Here is a 20,712-nt window from a genome sequence, read left to right as displayed (position 1 = left end):
GAAAATATAGCTTAAAATTAAAATCTGAAAAAAATTATTACAAACTTTGTAAATGATATACTTCTTTGGGGACTTTACTCCTTTGTGAATTTTTGTCTACTTGATGTAGTATAAACATAACGGTTATACCACTGACTCTGGAGAGCCAGCTCCTAGACTGTATCTAGGTATGGAAGACATCCATAGAGTTGGCCTAAAGCTAGAGCTTTTCTGTCTAAGGGGGGTTAGGGAAAAGAAAAGCACTCCCACACTTTCCTGATGGTCTCTCTCTTTAATCTCTCAGGTTGAATTCTACTACCATTCACAGCTTTTAAAGACTCACAAAATTTTTCAGGCATTATATTTAAATGTCAAATTACATTTTTTAAAAAAAATTTACTAAGGGAGTGTGTAAGGCCTGGGCCTTCCCTTGCTCCCTGGAATGCAAATCAAGGACTGTTTTGGCAACCAGCTAAAGCTTCCTGCTAAGTTCCTTGCTTATTCTGCTCTCGCCTGGTATAATAGCCTAGGGCTCTATATCACTTTAAAATGGTAATTTCTCAACCTGCCTGAAAGAGCCCAGGCGCCAAGGTACCTCCAACCTGTCTGACACTGCCCTGCACCCCTCGCCCACCTGCCTGCGGAGAAGCTCACTCGGTACCAGCTTCCCCATCCCCCTCTAGCTGGGAGGGCGTTCTCCACTTCTGGGGCCAAAATATTTAACCCTGGATTAAGTTTGAATAAATGGGCATTCTCCTCTTGAGAATGACTCGAACTCTCTATTTGTGTTGTGTGTCTTGTGTTTAACCCCTAGGACTTTATCCAGCTCATATAACATATGGAGTTGTGGTCCATACCAGGTGGGTGGTGATGCAGACTCGGGTGTGGAATGATTGCCACAGGAGTGAAAATCCCCTTAATTGTTTTTATTGATTTTTATTGAGCTCTACATTTTTCTCTGCTCCCCTCCCTGTCTCTTCCCTCCCCTTTAACCCTCCCCCAACATTCCCATGCTTCCAGTTTACTCAGGAGATCTTGTCATTTTCTACTTCCCATGTAGACGAGATCGATGTATGTCTCTCTTAGTGTCCTAATTGTTGTCTAAATTCTCTGGGATTGTGATTTGTAGGCTGGTTTTCTTGGCTTTATGATTTAAAACTACCTGTGAGTGAGTACATGTGCTAATTGTCTTTCTGTGTCTGGGTTACCTCACTCAAAATGATGTTTTCTAGCTCCATCCATTTTACAGCATAATTCAAGATGCCATTTTTTCTGCTGTGTAGTATTCCATTGTATTACATTTTCCTTATCAATTCTTCAGTCGAGGGACATTTAGGTTGTTTCCAAGTTCTGTCTATGACAAACAAAGCTGCTATGAACATAGTTGAGCACATGTCCTTGTAGCACGATTGAGCAACATTTAGATATAGACCCAAAAGTAGTATTACTGGGTCTTGAGGAAAGTTGCTTCCTAATTTTCTGAGAAATCACCACACTGACATCAAATGGGGCTCTAACAGCTTGCATTCCCGCCAGCAATGCAGAAGTATTCCCTTTACCCTACAACCTCTCCAGCATAAGTTGTCATCAGTGCTTTTAATCTTGACTGTTCTTATAGGTGTAAGATGGAATCTCAGAGTTGCTTTGATTTGCATTTCTCTGATGACTAAGGATGTTGAACATTTCCTTAAGTGTCTTTCAGTCATTTTAGATTCTTCTGTTGAGAGTTCTCTGTTTAGGTCTGTACTTCATTTTTTTTATTGGATTATGTGTTCTTTTGATGATCAATTCCTTGAGTTCTTTGTATTTTTTGGAGATTAGAACTCTGATATGCGGTTAGTGAAGATCTTTTCCCATTCTGTAGGCTGTTGTTTTGTCTTGTTGACCATGTCTTTTGCTTTACAGAAGCTTTTCAGTTTCAGGAGGTCCCATTTACTAATTGTTTCTCTCAGTGTCTGTGCTGCTAAGGTTATATTTAGGAAGTGGTCTCCTGTGCCAATGCGTTCAAGTGTACTTCCCACTTTCTCTTCTATAAGGTTCAGTGAGGCTGACATTATGTTGAGGTCTTTGATCCATTTGGACTTGAATTTTGTGCATGGTGAGAGATATGATGTTTTCATTCTTCTACATGTTGATATCTGGTTATGCCAACACCATTTGTTAATATGCTTTCTTTTTTCCATTTGATATCTTTTGCTTCTTTGTCAAAAATCAGGTATTCAAAGGTGTATGGATTAATATACAGGTCTTTGATTTGGTTCCACTGGTCCTCTTTTCTGTTATTGTGCCAAAACAGACTGTTTTCAGTACTGTTACTCTGTAATAAAGTTTGAAGTCAGGGATTGTGATGCCTCCAGAAGTTCTTTTATTATACAGGATTGTTTTGACTATCCTGGGTTTTTTGCTTTTCCATATGTAGGTGAGTACCATTCCTTTGAGGTCTATGAATAATTTTACTGGTATTAGATGGGAATTGTATTAAATCTGTAGATTGCTTTTGGTAATATTGCCACTTTTACTATGTCAATTTTGCCTACCCAAGAGCATGGGAGATCTTTCCACTTTCTGGTGTCTTCTTCAATTTCTTTTTTCAAAGATTTAAAGTTCTTGTTCTACAAGTCTTCCACTTGTTTGGTTAGAGTTACTTCACAATATTTATGCTATTTGTGGCTATTGTGAAGAGTGTTGTTTCTCTGATTTCTTTCCCAGCCCTTTTATCATCTTTGTACAGAAGGACTACTGATTATTTTGAGTTAATCTTGTATCCTGCTACATTACTGAAAGGGGTTGTGAGTTGTAGAAGTTCCTTGGTGGAATTTTTGGGATAGTTTATGTAAACTACCATGTCATCAGCAAACAGTGAGAGTGACTTCTTTTCTGATTTGCATCCCCTTGATCTCCTTTTAGTGTCTTATTTTCTACCTAGGACCTCAAGAACTATATTGAATAGATATGGAGAGAGTCGAAAACCTTGTCTTGTTCCTGATTTCAGTGGAATCGTTGAGAGTTTAGTTTCCATTTAGTTTGATGTTGGCTGTTGGCTTGCTGTATATTGCCTTTATTAGGCTTCGATATGTTCCTTGTATCTCTGAACTCTCCATCACCTTTATCATGAAGGGTTGTTGTATTTTGTTAAAAGCTTCTTCGACATTTAATGAAATGATCATGTGGTTTTTATATTTCAGTTTGTTTACATGGTGGATTACTTTGACAGATTTTCCTATGTTGAATCATCCCTGCATCTCTGGGATGAAGCTGATTTGATCATGGTGGATGATGGTTCTTGGATTTGATTTTCCAGTATTTTATTTAATATTTTTGCATCAGTATTCATAAGTGAGATTGGTCTGTAAGTCTCTTACTGAGTAATATCTTTCTGTGATCTGGGTATCAGGATAAATGTAACCTTATAAAAAGAGTTTGGCAATGTTCTTTCTTTTATATTGTGTGGAATAATTTGAGGAGTATTGGTATTAGTTCTTTGAAAGTCTTATAGAGGCCTGCCATCCCAGCTTCCATTCAGGTACACCTTCCTATATTTCTGTCTTCCCCCTGGGGCCATAAAATTTCCCCAGCTCAGCTGCCTTGCGCGCTGGGCCTGGGCTGTAGGCACATCCCTGCAGGAGGCAGTTCCTGTGTTTTAAAAGCCTGCCTGAGGACAGGTGGGCCCTGTGTCAGCTCAGCGACATTTCTGACCAGCAAGGGGCACTGACTTCTAGCAGACCGTCATTGGAAGGGTAAGTTTGCTTCTGGCCGATGGCAGGAGCCAGCCGAGGAAGAGTTCAGACTTTCCCCGAGCCCCTTGACTCCCAGGTCACCCTGCAGTGGTGGCTCCACCCTGCTAAGCTCTCCCGCCTGCCATCCCAGCTTCCATCCAGGTACACCTTCCTATATTTCTCCCTTCCCCCTGGGGCCATAAAATTTCCCCAGCTCAGCTGCCTTGCACACTGGGCCTGGGCAGTAGGCACAACCCGGAAGGAGGGAGTGCCTGTGTTTCAATAGCCTACCTGAGGAAAGGTAGGCCTTCTGTCAGTGAAGTCCCTGCCCAACAAAGGAACCTGACCCAGTACCAGAAGATCCAACAGAGAGCATTTGAAGGAAGAGATGGGCAGACGCCAAGGCAAGACCTCATCCAACAATCTGAAAAACAACATGAAAACACCAGATCCCAACGACCCTACAATAGAAGGACTTGAACACCTTAATCCAGAAGAAGTGGAAAAAAGTGCCATTATGAAAGCAATAGAGTCCCTTAAACAGGATATGAATAACTCCCTTAAAGAATTGGATGAGAAGTATAACAAAAAGTTTGAAGAAATGAGTATAGAAATGGATGAGAAGTATAACAAAAAATTTGAAGAAATAAGTAAATCCATGAATGATACCCTAAGAAACCAAGAAAAAACAATCAAACAAGTAAAGGAAACAGTCCAAGAATTGAAAACTGAAATGGAGGCAATGAAGAAAACACAAACCGAGAAACCGGCTGGATATGGAAAACCTAGGTAAATGAACGGAGACTACAGAAACAAGCATAACCAATAGAAAACAAGAGATAGAAGAACGAATCTCAGATTCTGAAGATACCATAGAGAAAATAAACGCTCTGGTCAAAGAAAACGGCAAATCAAAAATTCTCTTTACAAAACATTCAAGAAATCTGGGACACAATAAAAAAACCAAATCTAAGAATAATAGGGATTGAAGAAGGAGAAGAACTGCAGATCAAAGGTCCAGAAAATATATTCAACAAAATTATAGAAGAAAACTTTCCCAATCTAAAGAACGATATTACTATGAATGTTCAAGAAGTATACAGAACACCAAATAGACTGGATCAAAAAAAAAATCCCCTCGCCATATAATAATCAAAACACAAAACATACAGATTAAAGAAAGGATATTAAGAGCTGCAAAGGAAAAAGGTCAAGGTTCTTATAAAAGTAAACCTATCAGACTTACACCAGACTTCTCTATGGAAACCATGAAAGCCAGATGATCCTGGATAGAGGTACTGCAGAAACTAAGAGACCATGGATGCAAACCCAGACTACTATACCCAGCCAAGCTATCATTCACTATCAATGGAGAAAACAAAATATTCTAGGATAAAAATAAATTTAAACAATTCGTAGCCACAAATGCAGCCTTACAGAAAGTAATAGAAGGAAAATCGCAACCCAAGGAATCCAACATTGCCATCACTGCCTACAATAACCCAGATATCTAGCAACCCTTCACAACCACAACTTGAAGAGAAACACACAAACTCTACTACACACAAAAAAATAATAACCGAAATCAACAACCACTGGTCATTAATATCACTTAATATTAATGGACTCAACTCACCTATAAAAAGGCACAGACTAAGAGATTGGATACGAAAACAGGATCCAACATTCTGCTGTTTACAAGAAACACACCTCAACCACAAAGATAGACATCTACTCAGAGTAAAGGGTTGGGGAAAGGTTTTCCAAGCAAACGGACCTAAGAAACAAGCGAGTGTGGCCATTCTATTATCTAACAAAATTGACTTCAAACTAAAATTAATCAGAAGAGATGGAGATGGACATTTCATACTCATAACAGGAACAATTCATCAGAAGGAAGTCTCAATCCTGAATATCTATGCCCCTAATGTAAAAGCACCCACTTATGTAAAAGAAAAACTTTTAGAACTCAAGGCAGTCATCAAACCACACACACTAATAGTAGGAGACTTCAACACACCTCTCTCACCAATGGACAGGTCAATCAAACAGAAACTCAACAGAGAAATAAGAGAATTACTAGAGGTAATGAATCAAATGGACTTAACAGATATCTATAGAACATTCTACCCCAATAGGAAAGAATATACCTTCTTCTCTGCAGCTCATGGAACCTTCTCGAAAATTGACCACATACTCAGTAACAAAGCAAACTTCCACAGATACGAAAAAATATTAGTAACCACCTGTGTCTTCTCAGATCACCACAGAATAAAGTTAGAATTCAATAACAATTCTAACACCAGAAAGCCTACAAACGTGTGGAAGTTGAGCAGTCAACTATTGAATCATCCCTGGGTCAAGGAAGAAATAAAAAAAGAAATTAAAGTTTTCCTTGAATTTAGTGAAAATAAAGACACAACATACTCAAACCTATGGGACACTATGAAAGCAGTGTAAGAGGAAAGTTCATAGCACTAAGTGCCCAATTAAAGAAAATAAAGAAAGCACATATTGGAGACTTAACAGCACACCTGAACTCTCTGGAAAAAAAAAGAAGCAGACTCTCCCAGGAGGAGTAGAAGACTGGAAATAATCAAACTGAGGGCTGAAATCAATAAAATAGAAACACAGAAAACAATCCAAAAAATCAACGAAACAAAAAGTTGGTTCTTGGAGAAAATCAACAAGATTGACAAACCCGTAGCCAAACTAATCAAATGGCAGAGAGAGAACACGCGAATTAATAAGATCAGAAATGAAAAGGGGGACATAACAACAGACACAGAGGAAATTCAGAGAATCATTAGATCTTACAAAGAAAGTTTATATGAAACAAAGTTGGAAAATGTACAAGAAATCGATTGGTTTTTTGATAAATACCATTTACCAAAGTTAAATCAAGACCAGGTGAACAATCTAAATAGACCTGTTAGTCGCTAAGAATTAGAAGCTGTTATCAAAAACCTCCCGACCAAAAAAAGCCCAGGACAAGATGGTTTCAATGCAGAATTCTACCAGAACTTCCAAGAAGAGCTGATACCTATACTCCTTAAGGTATTTCACAATATAGAAACAGAAGAGTCATTGCCAAACCCTTTTTATGAAGTTACAGTTACCCTGATACCAAAACCACAGAAAGACACAACCAAGAAAGAGAATTACAGGCCAATCTCACTCATGAACATTGACGCAAAAATTCTCAACAAAATCCTGGCAAACCGATTCCAAGAGCACATTAGAAAAATTATCCATTATGATCAAGTAGGCTTCATTCCAGAGATGCAGGGCTGGTTCAACATTCGCAAATCTATCAATGTAATCCATCATATAAATAAACTGAAAGAAAAAACCATATGATCATTTCTTTAGATGCTGAAAAAGCATTTTACAAAATTCAACATCCCTTTATGATAAAGGTGTTGAAGAGATTGGGGATACAAGGATCATACCTAAATGTAATAAAAGCAATATACAGCAAGACGACAGCTAACATCAAACTGAATGAAGAGAAACTCAAAGCCATTCCATTGAAATCAGGAACATGACAAGGCTGTCCACTCTCCCCATACCTCTTCAATATAGTGCTTGAAGTTCGAGCAATAGCAATATGACAACATAAGGGAATCAAAGGGATTCGAATTGGAAAGGAAGAAGTTAAACTCTCGTTATTTGCAGACGATACGATAGTATACATGAGGTACCCCAAAAACTCTACCAAAGAACTCCTACAGCTGATAAACACCTTTAGTAATGTGGCAGGATACAAGATCAACTCCAAAAAATTAGTTGCCCTCCTATACACTAAGGATAAAGAAGCAGGGAGGGACATCAGAGAAACTTCACCTTTCACGATAGCCACAAATAGCATAAAATATCTTGGGATAAATCTAACCAAGGAAGTGAAAGACCTATTTGACAAGAACTTTAAGTCTTTGAAGAAAGAAATTGAGGAGGATACCAGAAAATGGAGAGATCTCCCCTGCTCTTGGATAGGGAGGATCCACACAGTAAAAATGGCAATTCTATCAAAAGCAATCTATAGATTCAATGCAATCCCCATCATAATACCATCAAACTTCTTCACAGACCTTGAGAGAATAATAATCAATTTTATATGGAAAAACAAAAAACCCAGGACAGCCAAAACAATCTTATATAATAAAGGAACTTCTGGAGGTATAACCATCCCTGACTTCAAACTCTATTACACAGCTACAGTATTGAAAACAGCTTGGTACTGGCATAGGAACAGAGAAGTCGACCTATGGAATCGAATAGAAGACCCAGATATTAACCCACAAACCTATGAACACTTGATTTTCGACAAGGGAGCTAAAGGTATCCAATGGAAGAAGGAAAGCATCTTTAACAAATGGTGCTGGCATAACTGGATGTCAACCTGTAGAAGAATGAAAGTAGATCCATATCTATCACCATGCACAAAAATCAAGTCCAAATAGATTAAAGACATCAACATTAATCTGACCACTTTGAACCAGATAGAAGAGAAAGTGGGAAGTAGTCTACAAGACATAGGCACAGGAGACCACTTCCTAGGTAGAACCCCAGTAGCACAGACAATAAGAGCAACAATTGAATAAATGGGACCTACTGAAACTGAGAAGCTTCTGTAAAGCAAAGGACACCGTCAGTATGACAAAAAGGCCACCTTCGGACTGGGAGAAGATCTTCACCAACCCCTCATCAGACAAAGGCCGGATCTCCAAAATATACAAAGAACTCAAGAAACTAGACACTAAAACTCTAATTAACCCAATTCAAAAATGGGGTACTGATCTGAACAGAGAAATCTCAACAGAAGAACTTCGAATGGCCAAAAGATACTTAAGGTCATGCTCAACATCCTTAGCGATCAGGGAAATGCAAATCAAAACAACTATGAGATACCATTTTACACAGGTCAGATTAGCTAAAGTCAAAAACACCAATGATAGCCTATGCTGGAGAGGATGTGGAGAGAGGGGAACTCTCATCCATTGTTGGTGGGAATGCAAACTTGTGCAGCCACTGTGGAAATCAGTGTGGCGTTTTCTCAGCAAACTGGGAGTCAACCTCCCTCAGGGCCCAGCAATTCCACTCTTGGGAATATACCCAAGATATGCCCTATCATACCACAAAAGCATTTGTTCAACTATGTTCATAGCAGCGCTATTTGTAATAGCCAGAATCTGGAAACAATCTAGGTGCCCCTCAATAGAAGAATGGTTAAAGAAGATGTGGAACATATATACATTAGAGTTTTACTCAGCGGTAAAAAACAACGACATCTTGAATTTTGCATGCAAATGGATGGACATAGAAAACGCTTTACTGAGTGAGGTAAGCCAGACCCAAAAAGAGGAACACGCTATGTATTCACTCATAAGTGGATTCTAGCCATAATTAAAGGTCTTTGAGCCTATTATTCATGATCCTAGAGAAGCTAAATAAGAAGGTGAATCTGAAGAAAATCATGTAGCTATCCACATGGAGATTGGAAGTAGACAAGAGTGCCAGGTAACCTCGGGTGCATGTGGGGTGGTGGCTTGTTGGAAGGGGAGAGGGTTAGAGAGAAGGGAGTAGGGGAGGAATGGGGAAAGCTCGGGGGATTGGGATGGGGGGGCGGGAGGAAGGATGGATATGGGATCAGGGAAGTATATCTCTCAACTAAGAGAGTCATTTTAGGGTTTACAAGAGACTTGATTATAAAGGGGATCCCAGGTCCAAGGAGAGATCCCCAGATTGTTCTCTGGACTGAGGAGAGGGTGCCTTAACCGGCCTTGGCCCATAACCATACTGATGAATATATTGCATATCACCATAGAACCTTCATCTGGCGATGGATGGAGATAGAGACAGAGACCCACATTGGAAAACTGGACTTAACTCCCTAGGTCCAAACGAGAAGCAGAAGGAAAGAGAACATGAGCAAAGAAGGCAAGACCAGAGGGAACCTTCACCCATTGAAGGATGGAGATTGAGACAGAGATCCACACTGGAGCACTGGACTGAGCCCCCAAGGTCTAAATGAGGAGCAGAAGGAGGGAGAACATGAACAAGAAAGGCAGGACCGTGAGGAGTGCATTCACCCACTGATACAAGGGAACTGATCTAATGAGAGTTTACCAAGGCCAATTGGACTGGAACGGAACGAGCACGTGATTCAACCAGATTCTCTGAATGTGACTGGCACGGGGTCTTTCTGAAAAGCCATTGACAATGACACTGGGACTTATTTCCTCTGCATATACTGGATTTTTGGGATCCAGTCTGTTTGGATGCTCACCTTCCTGGACCTGGAGGAAGAGGGGAGGAACTTGAACTTCCTACAAGGCAGGAAACCCTGACTGCTCTTAGAGATGGAGAGGGAGGAGAAGAGGGAGTGGGGGCAGTGGGAGGGTGTTGGGAGGAGGGGCGGAAATGGAAACTTTTATATATTAATAAACTTAAAAAAAAAGAAAACCAGTTCAGTGTAACAAATCCATACTGAGTTTCTGGTATGCCCTGGAAACTCAGAAGTTAATAAAGCACACACTTTGGCCTATGTAATATAATTTCTTGTGTGGAAATCTAAAAAAAAAAAAAAAAGAAAGAAAGAAAGAAAGAAAGTCTAATAGAATTCTGAGCTGAAACCATCCAGTTCTCGGTTGTTTTTTGTTTCCGGGGTGGGGGAGACTTTTGATGAATGTTTCTATTTCTTCAGTAGTTATAGCTCTGTTTATTATGCGTATCTGGTCTTGTTTTAATTTTGGTAAGTGATATTTATCCAGAAAGTTGTGCATTTCCTTTAAGTTTTCCAATTTTGTGGAGTACAGATTTTCAAAATAAGTCACATTACATTTTGAAGTGTAGATAAAGAGCAGAGTCCTCTTGACAGCTCTTAAACAATAATATAGATGACTAGTTACAGAGCAAGGAAGGAGCACTTTCACTCAGTCAACTCCCTAATAGGTGCACTGCAACATGAAGCTGCAAAAGAAGTCTTTTTGCTGTCTTATTTATAGAGGTAGCCTTATAGAGCTAAACTACTAAGGACTGTAAGAGAAATAAGAAAATTGTGTCCTACATTTGATACTTCCTACATGTATAAACATTTTCAACATTTTATAGTTAGTGGTTGTAAAAGCCTGACTTTCTCAGACTGGTGACTGCCTGTTTACAAAAAGCAGTGTGTCCTCAGGGAGAGTGCAGTGCTGAGCCAATGGCAAGGTTTAGAGGCTCCTAGCAGCAAGTTGCAGAGCAAAATGGTACATAAGCAAAGATGAGCTTATACAGCACTCTCCAGGGCACACTGATATTAAAAACATTTTAAATCTTAAAATATACTACAGTGTGAATTCTGATAAGTCTTAATAATAAAATCCCTATTCAGATATTAGGGGGTGAAAACTGAAACCTTAGAGAAACAGAACAGCCAGACACTAGTTCTTACCTCTATAAAATCCTCAGACTGAATGGGGTATCTTATCTCTACAAGTCATCAGACTGAATGCATAAGGATCATGTCTCCTTCTGCCCTATATTCCTCTCTCCACCTAGCCATATCATTTCCTGTCTCCACCTCCCTAGTGCTGAGATTAAAGGCATGTGATGCCCAAGCACTGGGATTAAAGGTGTAAGACATCACTCCATGGCTCTTTTTCTCTTTTAGATTGCATCAATCTCACATAGCGAAGGGTGGCCTTGAACTCACAGAGATCAATTTGCTCTGCACCCCAAGTTCTGGGATTAAAAGTTTCTGCCACCACTGCTTAAATTCTATGGTCAACTAATAGCTAGCTACCTCTGTACTCTGATCTTCAGGCAAGCTTTATTTGTTATATCACAAGCAAATTTTCACCACAATATATTTTTCTGTCCTGCATGTAACTTTTGGTCATAAAAGGGGAAACCTGCAACTTTTTCTTGGTGCTGTGAAGGTAGCTTGTTTTTTGTACCTCTGGGAATAAGAAGATTTTTTCTTGTGGTTTGTCTGAATAATGATCAGAAAACTGAGGTTAACAATCTGTGCAGAGAGTTAATCATTGTCCTCAGTAATCAGCCAGATCTGTCACAGAAATTAAGCTGCTTCACACTTTTTATCTTGGCTCAACAAACCAGACAGCTGGCTATATGTGCCGTTCTGGTGAATCTATGTAGACCTAGCCTATTCACACAAAAAAATAACTTCAAAATCAAGTCTAAATAACACACTCTGGACTTCAGTCCAGTCGTGTGCATTTCCTGAATGTTGTAGAATACTTAACTACGTAAAGATGTGCTACATAGCTCATGCTGCGGAATACTATTTTAAGCATGTAAAGGTATGTTACATTTGTTTCTGCTGCACTTTTTTAAATGATGTAAGGATGTGTTACATTTATTTCACCTTGGCTGCCTAAGGCCTCTGGTTGATCTAATAAAAAGTTGAATAGCCAATAACTAGACAGGAGAGGGATAGGTGGGGTTGGAAGGCAGAGAGAGTAAATAGAAGGACATATCTGAACTGAAGAAGAATGAGAGAATTGAATAAAATAAGAAAAGAGAATGAGGGAGAGAGAGAGAGATGCCCATGGCCAGCCAGCTGTCAGACAGATAGACATGAGAAACTAAAAGTAAAATAGACAGAAGGAAAGAAAAAAATAAAAATCCCAGAGGCAAAGGTAAATAAAGAGAAACAGCCTAATTTAAGTTAAAAGAGCTAGCCAGAAAGAAGCCTAAGGGAGGCTGAGCATTTATAAGTAGCACAAAATCTCTGTGTCATGTGGCCCAAAAGAAAAATCCCGGTACACTTGGATGTTAGCCCTCCTGAACCCTCGCCAGTCCTTCGACATAGCTTGACTTATACACACTATATACTATCCTGGTTTTATGAATTTCTCTTGCCTCATTCTTAACCTCCATGGTCTTTCCCATTTGTTCTGTATTCTAGTAGAGACGATTAAGTTCACCCAACCCTAGCTTCCATGTGACATTTGTAAACTCTAAGTTTAACCAAAGTTATACAAATGTGCACTGTCCTAGCCCAGTGAACACTGTGGAGCTAACCTGCCTGCATTTTTTCCAAATCCCAGGCTTGGTCTTAGTCACATATCTGGTACACCAGCCTAGTTTGCACAGTCAATCAGAATGTGGCCCATGTGCACTATATCCCACATCCAAGCTTAGTTACATAGATGAAAAGCAGGACACAAAACGTAAATATTGATGGAGTCCACACAATGATGCAGTAGATTAGAGCTGATATTTAGAAGAAATACACACATCTGTTGGAGGAAACTCATGTGGCACAACCGATGAGAAGTATTGTCTTTTGAAAAGCTGACTGTCTCTAACTGCAATTCTCTTGTGTGATAACATGCTACCTCTCTACTTCAGCTTTGGGACTTGTTTCACAACCTTATCAGTGTATTCTTCATTTGTCAGATACAATTGTTCCTGTGTAGTAATAGTAGAATGACAAGGCCCCACCCACAGATTAAAATTTATAAACAATAACTCCTGGAATTGGGAGATTCCGTCGTCTTAAGCATTGTTCACCCCTAAAAATGTGTATACAGACAAGAAACACTGCACAAACTCAGCAGGAGTGTATGTGTGTAAAAATAAAGTAAAAGAATCCATGAAAGTGGCCACGAAGTGTAGAGGACATGGTGGGATGGAGCAGAGGGAAGAGATGTGGACTAGAACTGCAAATACAGTGTAAATCTATGAAATTTTCTAACTTATGTTTTTTAAAAAAAGAGAGAATAGATATATCTCATCCAGTAACACTATTCCCAAAGTCCAGCTAGTCTTCTTATGTCCTCAGTGACCTCCCTGTTGCCCTCTACTGAGCTACCAACTGCTACATATTTATTCATTTTGTTTCTTCCACTGTAGGAATGGTATTGTTCAAAAGAGAAGGACTGTCTCCTACAGACACTGTGGAATCAGCCTCTTTAGAATACCCACAAAAAGCTCAGGAAACTGTCCAAGGACCAAAATAAGTACACTTTATTGCATTTACACGGCATGACTTTTATAACTCCTTAGATATTTGCATAGGTATGCAATTATACTTTGTGGTATCATTATTGATGGTTTGAAAAGATATAAACAGTTTAAATGAAGCACAACTCAAACTATGAAAAAATGTAAACCATATACATTAAAATCATATAACAGTGACTCATTTCTCAGTTGCTTACCTGCCATATACATACATTATTTCTTACATGAATAAACAGCAAAAACCTAAAAAACTAATATTCTGAGGCTAATCCCTATATAAATATGAAAATAAATCCTTAACCTCAACTTTATCTTCAGAAGAGGGAGGACAGTCTGTATTTATTCAAATTACAGTTAGTATTAAATAATCAAATATTATACAATATTGAATAGAACAGCAAGTAGAAAAATAAATTCTGAAAATGAATAGGCCTAGAAGGTAACAGTGAAAATATACCTACTTTTCCAACATTATTTTCCATAATAAGATTAAAATATTATCTAGTATGATAAAGTGCATTTAAACGTGGATATAGCATCACTGTGATTTTAAAAGTTGTCTAAGGAAAAATGGATGCAAAATAAGACACTTGAAAAAATGTGTGAATATATTAAAGTAAGCTTAAATTGAAAGCATTATTTTGTCCTTAAATATACTTTAAACTTGGGAAGACTTTCGAGAAATCAAAATACAGTCTCCCAGAAAGTCACCTAAAAAGAGTTCTGAATTTCCTTTCCTTAAACAAGTTTGTTAAGCAGAGATAGAAACCTCTACTTTGAATATTTTAAATTCGGATCACTGAAGATGTTGACTTGTTCAAGTTACCTAGACAACTTTCTAGTCAACATAGCTGTTCTGAATCCACAACTACAGGCAAAACCCCACACAGAACTTCTGCATTAACAATCTCTCTCTCTCTCTCTCTCTCTTTTTGCAAAGTATGGAAGAAAAAAAGCAACATATGAGGTAAACAACATGAGAATAAAGAGAACATGGTAACATGCATGCGACCAGAGTGTGTTCAGCCAGTGGCACACATGTACCATCTATTAATACATAAGATTCACCCTTGTCTAGGAACCTCACTCTGTAAGGGAAACAACTATGTTACAAAATAACAAAAATAATGTTACAAAAATAATCACTATTCTCACCTGACATTGGTATCAATTGCTCACCAAATATTATTTTTTTGTCAGAAATGTAACCTGTTAACTGGGGTTCCAAACCATGAAACATAGAATAGCCATTTGTGTGTAGTTACTGAACATTCAAAAGATGTGGCTTTTGTGTATAATGGTACCTAATCAATTCCCCATTAGGAAAAAGAAACGAAGTTGAAAGTATTTAAAGTTCGATAACAAAAATCAAAAGCACAAAAGTGTTTGCCAAAATGGAATGTTATTTAAAAATCATTATTTATTGCTCTATGTGTGCGCATGTATCATTTGGCCACTATGATGGCACACATTTGTAAACGTCAGAAAACAATTTCAGAAATTCATTCTCCCCTTCCATTGTGAGTTCAGGCACAAATTTTGGGTTGGCAAGCTTGGGCAACAAGTACTTTTACTTCCTGAGACACATTGCTAACCCAGTGATTTTTTTAAGTTCATTGAAAAGAAATGTTTGAACATACATAATGCAATTCACATAAGTAACCAGTATTATTTATGTTCTGGGTAACCTATTCAAAGCCTAGTCCTGTATGAACCAAAATATCTCTCGTTAAGAATTATTTAACTGGTTCTGACTACTGGTAATGCTATTTTACCTTGCCCATTCTGGGTATCTGACCAAAGATATTTGGGTCAGAAGGAGTGGGACGTACTCCAAGTTCCAGACGAAAGCAAGACTAACCATGTCCTGGGTGATAAACAGTCACAAGTCACATTATTCAAAGGACAGACTAACATTTAAATGTAATTCTCTTTTCAATATGGTACTTTCCAAAGTCATGCCTAATAACAATCTCCCATTGTTCATTAAAAAGAAAGGAAATGCTTGAAGATAGGGGCTGAGGAAATGTCATTATGCTACAGATAAAGTTCTAGATCACAGGTCAATGTAAAATAGCAACAATATATTCATTTGGTAAAATGTTGATACTTTAGGTACCACTGTATTTGTCTATAAAACACATTTACATTCATAAAACTTATCCTTTCCAAATACAAAGTTTGGTAATTTTCTTAGCATATTCCAATTTATGCCACTACTACTACCTAATTTCAGAAGACTGTGGCCATCCTCCTAAGAAGGCACATGCCCATTGGCCATTAGTGCCAACTACCCTCAGCATCTAGCAGTCAGTAGGTAAAATACATTTCTGTAGCATTTTTCTTTAGGTAGGATGTGTTATAAATATCTTCACTAAAATTTTCACATACAATTTAAGGCTTATACTTCACAAGTACTCTTGAAATTGCATTTTTATTACATACATTTTTAAACATTTTTTTCTTTTTTCACCAAAAAAATCCAGTATTTTTATTTACATTGATGTCTAAAATATTTCCAATTTCTCAAATAAATTCTTTCTTACTTCAGAAATTTGAAAAATCAATACCTCTATATCAAAATGTATGCTTCACAGGGTCATTAGTAACTGTGAACCATGTGTGCTTCTCGCTTCTTAAAATACTAGAGAATCCAAGATACACTGGTGACTAAGATACACTGGTGACTAACTTCCTTATTTTACAGAGTGGAAGATGTCTAATGTGGCCTGGACATGCCCAGTATTATAAGACTAGGTAACAGCAAAACTGATTGGCCAAATGAAAATATTCATGCTATCTTATAGCAACCATGGTTTAAAGCAATAATATACAATAGCCTGCCAGTTTCCTTGTTCTTTGTATTCAACACTGAATTCCATAAAACAAAGTATTAAGCTCTTGTGTCCAAATTTTTAACCAAACACTGTCACAGGTTAACTACAAAGTCAATTTTCTTATGAAGAAATTTTATCAGTAGGTTCTTAATAGTTTTGATCTGAGAATGTAATTTTATTTTACCATATTATATTAAAATCATTAACACATTTTCTCTTAGTGATCTACAGGTGTCAGGCAACCCAAGGAGCTCACTGAGATAGAACAAAGAAAGCCTGAGGTTCCTGATAACAGACAAGAATGGCTCAATTTGTCAGGTTGAAATTCTTCATTGGCCGGTGTTGTATGACGCACCACTCCATTGGGAAACAGGGTCCCATGATCAGTATTTTGGGATCAAGGACTTTATGAACTGAAGATAGCTGCGATTTAGCCATTGCAACAGTTCTTCATCTGCAGTGACTTTCTGGAAGTGGATCCAACTAGACTCGTAATGGATTTGCTGTCATCATCCTCTGTCCTTTTCTTCACTTCTCTGTGAGAAGGGAGAAAGGGATTACAACAAAAGTGAGATATGTGCTTACTTACCTGTGAAGATTAATTACAGGAAAAGAAAATTAGCACAGTTTGCAAATACAAAGCCTTGATAATTCCACCATTAAACAAATGTCTCATCTATTTCAAATTACAGGCCGTTAGCTACAAAACTCAGAGGGCGCAACAGATATCTAGATAAATAATTTCAGGGTCACCAGTTTCTACTTAAACCACCTGGGTACACCTGGGTAGTGTCTTATAGGGACCATGGTGCTTCTAGAAGATGCCGGCATTGGAATTGATTGAATCGTGGTTGTTTAAATTAAATGTCGCCCACATTCTCAAGCACGTGAATACTTGATCTTCAGATGGTAGTGCTGCTTAGGTAGGTTTAAGAGGTGTGACCTTACTGAAGACTTTGAGGTTTCAAAACCTGGGTGCTATTCATGTTTGCTCTCTGATTTCTGTTTAGATTTGACATGACAACCCTCAGCTCTGTTTCTTTCTCCAGTCACTATGCCTTTCTACTGCCAACCATCCCTGCTGTGATGATGGTAATGAATTCTAAAGCCTCAGTAACCATAAGCTCCCTAAAAGTCTTCCTTCGACAAGTTGCCTTTATCATGGTGCTTTCTCAAAGCAATAGAAAATTAAGACAGCCTCTTAAAAGAACAGAGAGATCCCTCTTTCAGAAGCCACAATTGCCTATAGCATTTCATTAGAGGTGGGACAAGCTCCATGATAGGTTATCCAACCCCAAGTCATTGATCCCAAATATATCTACATATAATCAACATTAAAAGGGCTCAGTAGTGATGTGTGTGTGTGTGTGTGTGTGTATGTATGTATGTGTGTGTGTGTGTGTGTGTGTGTGTGTAGAAAAACTAAAGACATGAATTTGAGAGGGAGTCAGGAGGACAATGAAGGAGTGGGAGCAGGGAGAAGGAATCGTAGAAATAAGATAAAACAGTATTCAAGTATAAAATTCTCTAAAAATATTAAATATTCAGTCCTCTTTCTCATTGTACAGATTAGAGATGTCTACAATGAAGCAGAGATATGTGGATGACTTGAGTTAAATAAACCTCCATTTAAGAATGGACTTGAGAACTAGTGAGATAACTCAGGAGTACAGCACCTTCCATACCAGCCTGAGAACTTAAGTTTGATCCCCAGAGCCCATGTAAAGGTGGTGTCAATATTAACTTCTTGGTAGAAATTTCTATCTTAGTTAGGACTACTATTACTGTGACAAATCAGCATGGTTAGAAGGAACCTGGGGAGGAATGACTTTTCTTGAGCTTCCAGTTCCACACCACAGACCACAGAAGACAGGAGAGTGACCTGGAGGCAGGAACTGAAGCAGATACCATGAAGAAATGTTGCTTAATGGTTTTCCCCTCATGCCTTGCTCAGCTTGTTTCCTTATATAATCCAGTACCACACAGCCAGAGGACCAAATGTCTAGGGGTGGTAGTATGCAGAGTGGTATCAAATCAATCGTTAATAAAGAAAATGCCCTAGACATTTTCCCATAGACCAATATGGTGGGAATACTGTCTAAGTTGAGACTTCTCCTTTACAAATGTCAATAGCTTGTGCCAAGTTGACAAAAACCTAACTAAAAAACACACCAAACAGAAAATATAAATCAGGGAGAGAGTACTGTTATGTCTTGCAATACTTGAAGAACTGCCATGCACATTTTTATGCAAGTCTTCTAATGATAAGTTTTGTTATAATCCACATGCAAAATGTTAATGATTTTCCACAACACTGCTTTCCTTTAGTAATTATAAACTGAGAAATTCGGACAGTGATTCCAACTGTTATGATATGCAATTTCCTTTTTTGTTCTATATATCCCATTTGATTAGCGAAATTTTATAAGAGATATACTAATAACATATATTGTGTTACTACAACATATGGTTGTGTTTAAGTTTTGGTTTCAGGAGATGATTCTATAAGTCAATTGTTATCATTCCTGGTGATATTTTACAAATTCTTCAAAAATACTGCAGCTACATCTCTTGTTAAGTAGTAAAAATATCTAGTCAATGTTGACAATGAACATGAATTACTAGATTTTATAATAAATACATGTAGTGTTTTTCTTACCATGAAAGACAGAACTATGTTCTACAGCAGATATTTTAACTGAAAGCTATAATGAAGAAATTCATCATATCCATTAGGTAAGTGAAAAATTTGATTTTTCTAAACACAAGGCTAACTTTACCGAGCAAGATGTAGAACAGCTTCAACGACATTGGATCCGTCTTTGGCACTTGTTTCACAGAATAATGCCCCATACGTCTGTAGAAAGGAAGTATACACAGTTCAATGAAGGCTTTGATTAGATTTCCTGAAATTTAAATTATTGAATTAAAAACATTTCTTCCTAGCCAAGTATGATAGCACACACCTTTAATCCCATCACTTTGGAGTCAGAAGCAGACTGATCTCAAAGTTTGAGGGCAGCTTGGTATTCTGAATGAATTCTAGGGCAGTCAGTACTACAAAGAGAAACACTGCCTAGTAAAACAACTATACATGTATATGTATATAGAGAATGCTGAGTAATAACTACGAAAAGTAAAATCAGAGTCTCAGGACTTATAAACAACAACAACAACAACAAAATAGATTTGATTGTCCCGGTGTAGTGGAGTGTTCCTGGAATATCAGCACGAAACAGGTGTAAGCAAACTTTCAAATCCAGCCTGTTACATGAGACCTTGCGCCAAACAAGCAAACAAAACAAACCAGTCTAAACAGTAATACTAGAAATAGTTCTTAATCAGAAGTCTTTTATATTATATTTTTTAAAAATTCAAAATTGCCTTTCAATAATCAAGTACATAATTCTGCATATTCTCTTCAAAGAATTTGAGGCAGATAAAAATGACAGCGTAAGGTAGCTAGCTAGGAATTATACCTCTATCAAAAGGATGTTTGCAGTATCAGGTCAGTTGTAAGTACTAGATAGCCTAGACTAGATAGTAAGACCCTGTCTCCATGAAGGGAAAAGAACATGTTTGCCTGGTCCAATGGCTAATGCTTCCTCCATCTTACTCTCAGCTTCTCCCATCAGCACACAGAGCTCCTGTATTGCAGAAGTAAAATGTTCTAGTCCATAGACAACTCCACTGGTTGCCCTTGCATAGTTCCTTGTATTGCTCCTCTATTTCTAACCTTTAAATGACTCTCATCCTTTCTGAGATAATGTTCAAATGCTTTTTCACAGCCAACCATAACCTGCTTAATGTCAAGTTGAGGTAATCTTCCAGTTTTACCTTACATTACATCTTTACCCCATAAATCCCCAGATACCTGACTCTTCTCTGTATTTCCCCGGTTACCTAAATTCCAACTAGTCTCAGGATGTCTAGGCTTGTTCTTCGTAAGAACTAGATTGCCTGTCTAACTCCAAATTCTATTTCTGTTTTGGATGCTTTGGTAATTTAGAAACATTAAGTTGTTTCTAATTCTGAAAAGTATCCATCAGGTCTTCCTGTAATAATACCTCAGAGTTTTTTGTTTGTTTGTTTTTCTTTTTCGTTGTTTGTTTGTTTGTTTGTACTTACCAAAAATCTAACAGTTATGCTTGCATGTCATTGTAAAATAAGGTGGAGACAGATTCTTTTAATAAAAGACCATTACA

The 20,712-nt window shown here is 37.9% G+C and overlaps 1 protein-coding gene across 2 annotated transcripts in view; it reads right to left on the bottom strand.

Annotated features, from left to right (window-relative positions):
- Nucleotides 1–13,651: 13,651 nt before the first annotated feature.
- Nucleotides 13,652–20,712, bottom strand: part of Rasef (RAS and EF-hand domain containing) — a 75,494-nt gene continuing 68,433 nt past the window's right edge. For both annotated transcript variants that reach the window (XM_048452968.3, XM_085686136.2), the window contains 2 exons: nucleotides 19,288–19,364; nucleotides 13,652–17,043 (listed from right to left, as the gene is read on the bottom strand). In XM_048452968.3, coding sequence (XP_048308925.3) covers nucleotides 16,938–17,043; nucleotides 19,288–19,364 — 183 coding nt within the window. In that variant the 3' untranslated portion in view covers nucleotides 13,652–16,937. The remainder of the gene's footprint in view (nucleotides 17,044–19,287; nucleotides 19,365–20,712) is intronic.

Source organism: Myodes glareolus, chromosome 3 (assembly GCF_982192425.1).
Source record: "Myodes glareolus chromosome 3, mMyoGla1.1, whole genome shotgun sequence".
Taxonomy (NCBI): Eukaryota; Metazoa; Chordata; class Mammalia; order Rodentia; family Cricetidae; genus Myodes; species Myodes glareolus.
Note: the sequence above shows the minus strand (reverse complement) of the source record. Positions and strands in the feature narration are given on the sequence as shown.